Source organism: Rousettus aegyptiacus, unplaced genomic scaffold (assembly GCF_014176215.1).
Source record: "Rousettus aegyptiacus isolate mRouAeg1 unplaced genomic scaffold, mRouAeg1.p scaffold_m13_p_2, whole genome shotgun sequence".
Classification (NCBI taxonomy): domain Eukaryota; kingdom Metazoa; phylum Chordata; class Mammalia; order Chiroptera; family Pteropodidae; genus Rousettus; species Rousettus aegyptiacus.
Window position 1 is genome coordinate 127,142,294 of NW_023416295.1, and position 7,277 is coordinate 127,149,570.

At 31.4% G+C, this 7,277-nt stretch overlaps 1 protein-coding gene across 1 annotated transcript; it reads right to left on the reverse strand.

Annotated features, from left to right (window-relative positions):
* Positions 1-2,565: 2,565 nt before the first annotated feature.
* On the reverse strand, positions 2,566-3,504 carry LOC107505958 (olfactory receptor 6C74). Its single transcript, XM_016136387.2, has one exon. The coding sequence runs from the start codon at positions 3,502-3,504 to the stop codon at positions 2,566-2,568; it is 939 nt and encodes a 312-aa protein (XP_015991873.1).
* Between the last annotated feature and the right edge of the window lie 3,773 nt (positions 3,505-7,277).

A 7,277-nucleotide genomic window follows, 5' to 3' on the forward strand; every position in this document is an offset into this window, starting at 1 on the left:
ATAATAAAATGGCAATAATTACATATGTATCAACAAGTACTCTAAATGTAAATGGATTAAATGCTCCAACCAAAAGAAATAGGGCGGCTGAATGGATAAGAAAACAAGACCCTTATAAATGCTGCCTACAAAAGACTCATTTTAGATCAAAAGACATAAACAGACTGAAAGTAAAGGAATAAAAAAAAATGTTTCATGAAAATGGAAACAAAAAAGAAGCTGGGTAGCCATACTTATCCCAGACAAAATAGACTTTAAAACAAAAGCCTATAGCAAGAGACAAAGAAAAACCCAGTAATCTCACTTCTGGGTATTTATCCAAAGAAACCCAAGACACTAATTCGAAGGGACATGTGTATCCGCATGTTCACTGCAGCATTATTTACAACAGCCAAGACATGGAGGCAACCTGGGTGTCCATCAATGGATGAGTGGATGAAGAAGTGGTGGTACATATATACAATGAAATATTAGTCAGCCATAAGAAAAAATTAAATCTTGCTATCTGCAACAATATGGACAGACCTAGAGGGTATTGTGCTGAATGGAGTAAATTAGACAGAAAAAACAAATGCCATATAATTTCATTTACATGTGGAATCTAAAAAACAAAATGAATGAACAATGAAAACAGAAACAAACTCATCAATGTAGAGAACATTTCAGTGGTTGCCAGATGGGAGAAGTATTTGGGGGCATGAGTGAAAAAGGGGAAAGGATTGAGAAGTACAAATTGGTAGTTATAAAATATTCATGGGGATATAAAGTATACCATAGGGAATATAGTCAACAGTATTGTAATACCTATGTATGGAGTCAGATGAATACTAGATTTATCAAGGTGATCACTTTGTAAGTTATATAAATGTCACCATGTTGTATACCTGAAACTAATATAATATATGCTAACTGTAATTGAAAAATAAAAACTAATAAAATAAAATAAATTTTACATAATTGTTTTTGGCAACAACATGAGAAATTCCGGCTTATGTCAGATGTCAAATATTTTGAGACAATTTTCTTGACTGATGTTGTTATCCATAAACTTAAACATTTTGTGCATATAAACCTAAGTTATGATGCCTTTCAAAGAAGTTAACCTGTAGTAGTTGGTCAAATATGGAAACTGAAAAGGTATCTACTTTATGTGTCAACTTCTGTAGTCAAATAAAATATCCTTAAGGTATTACAGTTTTATAGAAACTACTTACATGAACATGATCCCTACTTGAAGTGTATATTTGAATCTTTTCCACTTATTAGTGCCCTTGTTAAGATTAATTATTTAGATATATAGATTTTAAATATTCACTAATACTTATAAAATTTATATTAAATTACTTGCTAACCTGGAGATCTAAGAAAGTAATATTTCCTTTTAAATATATTGGAATAATTTATGTAACAATTAGCTGAGTCAAAAAAGTAATAATGCTACATGTCACAAATTATTCATAAGGTCACTATTTCCATTGTATGGAAATAAAATGATAAATATTTATCAAGGAAATTTATATTAATCTACTTGGGAAAATTTTTCTCTCAGTCACAATGAGATATAACACAATTTAAAGAAAAGGGTCAAAATATTTTGTTTTGCATAAGATCAGTTATTATATCTAATTTTTAATGTTCAGATAACTTAATTTGAAAAATAAAGTACCCTGCTAGATCTCATAAGTCCTTAATTTAATCTATACCATTTCTTAAACTCTATGGAAAGCTCTATAAAGATCTTGCTCAGAGATGTATGAACAAAGAGATTTCCACACTATTTTTAAACAAAGTGTAAAAGATGCATGGTCAACAAGGACTATATTTTGTTATCAATGAGAGTTCTTTTATCATCAGCAAGTTATTTAGGCTCTAAATATTCCTTAGGTTTTGATTCATAAGTGAGCATGATGATACCTATCATACAGTTTTGAAGATGAAAGCTAATACATTTCACATTATAAACAATCAATAAATGTTAGCGATGTGTTCTGCAAGGTCAATAATGCTTTGACCTATATGGAATTCCTTTAATCTTTTTCAAAAAATACACTACAACTCTACACCTGGTTAAAAATTTGAAACCATCAAAATGTGTAATGTAAGGAATGCCATTATGGTAATTTCTGTTTCTATTAAGCACACCAAGAAATTGGACTGGATTCTAAATACACTAATAATAAAATAGGTGATCAAATCTAGGTAGTATATTAAATTCTATAGAGAGTATATATCAAATTGGATATCTGAATTCCAGAAAAGTGAAAAGAAACGTGGAAAAAATGAAGTCCCACTTTGTCTCTGAGAGAATTTTGAAAGGAAATCTATTTAGGCACCACATAAAGTGACAAATGAATTCGGCCATAAAAAAAAAAGAAATATTTTATATGTTTTCTCAGCACGAAGAAAAAATAGCAGCGAAGGTTAGAATTTCGAGGTTAGGCAAGACACAATGAAAATTATTTCAAAAGAAAGATAATTATTTTAAATATAAACACTAAAGAGCTCTATGACACACCCTATCTTGTTTTATTTCACTCATAACCTCAGTTGTATCACTAAAATGGTTCACTTCACTGAAAAAAATTTTACCTTTTTGATCATGCGCTTAAAAGCATCTTTCACTTGTTTGTTTCTTAATGTATAAATGAAGGGATTCAACATGGGGGCAACAGAAGTAATGAGAAGAGCTATTCCTTTATTTAAAGACACTCTCTCCTTTGCAGAGGGTTTCACATACATGAAGATGCAACTGCCATAAGAAATGGACACAACCACTATGTGAGAAGAACATGCAGAAAAAGCTTTCTTCCTCTGTTGAGAAGAAGGTATCTTCAGAATAGTCCGGATGATGTTTGTATAGGAGAGGATCACTAATACTAGTGTAACCAAGAGAGTCAAAGTGGCTGAAAGAAGCATCATTACTTCTACTATATCTGTGTCTGTGCAAGAGAGCTGCAATATAGGCGAAACATCACAGAAGAAATGATCTACAGTGTTGGCTGCACAGAAATCTAGCTGGAGACCTATAAGGAGTGGTGGAAAAATTATTATAAAACCAGCCAACCATGAAGAAAAGACTAACAAGTTGCAGACTCTGACACTCATGATAGTCACATAATGCAGGGGTTTGCAGATGGCTACATAGCGGTCATAGGCCATGGCAGCCAGAAGGAAAAATTCAGCTGCACCAAAGAGAATAGTAAAAAACAGCTGTGCTGCACAACTGTTGTAAGAAATGGACTTATCACCTGTTGCCATGCTGACAAGAAATTTGGGGATGCATACAGTTGTGAAAGAGATTTCTAAATATGAGAAATTTCGGAGGAAAAAATACATGGGTGTCTTTAGGTGTGGATCTAGTAGACTGAGAGTGATGATGGTTAGGTTCCCAGTGATACTCAACATATAGGTGAAAAAAAGGAGAAGAAAAATGACAACCTGCAATTGTGGATCATCAGTCAGTCCGAGAAGAATAAAGACTGTCACTCTTGTGTGGTTTCTCATAGCTGACTTCTATTTAGAAAAAAAGAAAAGAAAAGAAAAGAAAAGAAAGAAAGAAATGAGAATTATAGGGGGGAAAAGCTGCATGAGATAACTATTTTCTTGATCTTCCATCAATACATTGCTATCCATACCCAAACTCCTTCAATATTCTGCTAGTTAGTGGTAACAGTCTGTAAAATTTCATTATATAATTTTTAGTGAAATTTTTATTAACTAAATGGATTTTTTTTCTCAAGGGTAATAACTCTAGGCATTTCAAAAGGATAACATATTACATTAATAATGTCATATAACAATAAACACATACAAAAACTGAAAAACTATCACATTAACTATTATTACTTTGGATATTTGCAATTTTTCCCAATCTTTCTAGTTTACTTTAAGTTATTTTACACCACCTGGTGATCCATTCTTCTTTTTGTTTTAATAAAAGAATCACTAAAGTTTCTTTTGATGAAAATATAAAGTATGAAACTATCTACTTGGGTCATAGATCTTAAAGTTACACAGGGCCTCAAGAGATCAGAAAAGCCATTTCCTTTACAGGAGGTAAAGTTTCATTATCTCCATTTTACTGGGGAACAAGACTCATTCTTCTTTACCAAATATTACTCTTTTTAGTAGACCTTATAATGCTGTGAGTCAGATTTCAGCTGACTCTCTGCTTCTGAAAATTAACATAAACTTGACCTAAATATTTATAGCCCATGTGTGTTGGGAATTCAGTACTTCACCAAAATTCTGAAAATTCAAGACTTAAACACAATAACCACTTTTAGTTTGCTTTCCTCATTTTTCCTGAGACTTCAATACTTTCATCTCATTCACCCTGGTCGTTTTTTTCTCTGATATATACCCCAGCAGTTATACAATATATCCTCATGCTTGGTGTTTGTATTATTTATGTAAACATGCTTTACTGAGTATTTGTACTGACAGAGGAGGGTTCTAGAAAACAAGCTATTTAAAAAGATAAAATGTTTGCTAGATGCGCCTGGTAGTTTATTTTATTTCATTGCTCTGCATGTTTTCCCTGTTGCCATGGTAGCCTCTTCTCTATTTTTCATGTCCAACCTCTTCTCTTTTGGTTCAGCACATGACAATTCGAAGTCATGTTAACCTTTTCATTATTTCTTGTTTCTCCATCTTATTCCAGACCATGCCTACACTCACATTTAACACCTCAAAAGTCTATTGCCAAATTTTTCTAAACACACAATGCAATATACACATGATGTATTACTGAACTGTACACTTGAAACCTATATGATTTTATTAATCAGTCACCCTATTAAATTTAATACATACATACATACATACATACATGGACAATTCTTTCCTTAAGAAAAATATTGTGTTATATGTTAAATTGTATTTTATCCTCATTGCATTTCATATAATACAGTTCAGGTGTCCAAACAATATACAAATATTTCCAATGATTATTTAAGAGGAGCAAAATTTTCACCCCAAAAGGTATCTCTTTGGCATGAGGATTATTTTAGGTTGATTATTTTTAAGAAACAGAAGACTTAGGAAGCTTTTCTTTTTGCCTCCCCCTTAACTACCTAAAAAGAATTCAGATTAAGGACCTATTCCAGGAAGAAAGCTATTACCAGACAGTAACTACAAAGAATATGAGCTATGTGAGATAGACCAAGGCCTGTTTGCTCACGCTTCCCTCTGTGTCCCTTTGTCTCTGCATGGCATAGCAAACATTTATTTCGCTACATGCTTTCTCTTCCTCTCTTTCTGGAAATAGTTTTCCTTCCCTTTGAATTCCATATCCTCTTCTCCTTAGCTCAGGATAGCATATAAGCCTCAATTGCCTGACTGCCTTTGGGTCTCACATTCTTATGGAGCCCCGGTACACATAAAATTAAATTCAGTTTTTCTCTGGTTAATCTGTCTCATGTTAATTTAATTATTAGACCAGCCAGAAGAGCCTAGAATAGAGGAAAAAATTTCCCTCCCTTATATTATTATAAAACAACTAATTTTTTCCCTTTCTCTTTTATTTCACTCCCATCTTACTTTTTTTCCTTTCCTTTTCCATTCTCTTCCATGAATCATTTTTCTAAAAATTTTGGATATGTAAGTAAGAATCATATTCATTAGTGAGATTTTTGAAATTCAGGTTAGTCTATTTTTAAAGGTGAAAAGCATACAAAAACATCAATCAACGACGATGTGTTATATAGTGCCACAGTATAAAGTCAAAAGTGCTGACTAGCCTAAATTTAAAAGACAAAACCCGAAATAAATAAATAAATAAATAAATAAATAAATGTGACAACCTATTTTTTTTCCTAATTCCACAATCAGTTCTTGCTGGATAATATTAAAATATTCATTATTTCTAAGCACTCATATAGTCCCAGGGTTTCTGTAACTGCTTTGAAAATGTATAGATAAGAAGTAAGAGATTCCTTTATGATATGAAAATTAGTGCATGAAATGTTTAAATTCTCTTGAATTCAATATGACAGCTTAAATAATATAATAAAATAATTTACAAGTTCAGGAGCTACCCATTTTTTCAGGGTCATAATTCTCAGTATTCATAATGATCATATAAACTAAATTCATATGCTATTATAATTATCTAAAGAAAACACATAAACACATTAATGTAATAAAGAGCATTTCCATGATTCTGGATACTATGAAGGATATTTATTCAAAGCTTGATTCTTACCAAATAAAAGGTTCAAAGATTTCTGATTAAGATAGCACAATTGATTTCTTCAGTCTAACTTTCAAAACAGTCAGCTTTGTAAAACACTAGTTCTAACTTCATGCCATACTATTTCAATGAATTAAATAGGAATCAATTTTTTACAGCTTCATGAAAAAAAGTTATTATGATCAAAACAAAAACACAAATTTTTCCAAACCTTAATGTCTTTGGTAGCAGTTTCATTCCTGACCCTCTTCTTTTAATATGAGTCTCAGAACAAAGGCAATTTTTGAAGACTTCGTAGCCATTATTTTTTTTTATTTTGCTTTAACTCATACTTTTATTTTGCATGCTCATCCAAAAGTACATTAGCTCCAACAACACTCACTCAGAATGTATAAGCTAAAAGATTTTATCATGACAGAAAACATCTAGTTTTATTTCTTTTCTTTTCATTATGTTTTTAAAATAGGCAATGCTCTCCAATTTATGTAATATTTAACTTGGAGCATATTTTCTGGCTTATACACAAAATAAATACTTTTTTAAGTTTAGAAAGAATGGGTAAAAAGAGAAGATTTCAGATTCCTTCTTTATTTTGAAATGTTTCTGTCCAATTGCTTGTTTTGTAGTTTTTAAGATTACAAGTTTAATCCTTTTATACACTATGCCTCTTGTCTCAAGGGGAATAACTGATTTAAAATTAAAAAGAAAAAAACTTTTCCCTGAAGACCACTGTACAGGGATGTTAAAAATATATGAAAAATTATTAAGTGGAAATAATCGTTATTTATAATCTGTAAACTCGAGTTTTAAAACAAGACAAAAACTTTTTTGAGGTAGCTATATGTTGTAAATCATAAGGAGTTTTAAGAAAATCTAAGCCACTTTACATGTCCATGACAAAAAAGAAAAATGAAATTCATCGATCCATACTGTGATCCAACAGGAATCGTTCTGTAATTAGACACAACCAGTCTAATCACACTACAACTGCCATCATTTTAATTCAATCCACAATTACCTTCCATGTGGTCTTCAAAATAACTCGTATTAGCTTTCTAAATAATCTTTGCTTCATTACCTCACC

Excerpts from the sequence above, each read along its gene's own strand:
- LOC107505958 (XM_016136387.2), bottom strand. The coding sequence starts at position 3,504 with ATGAGAAACCACACAAGAGTGACAGTCTTTATTCTTCTCGGACTGACT.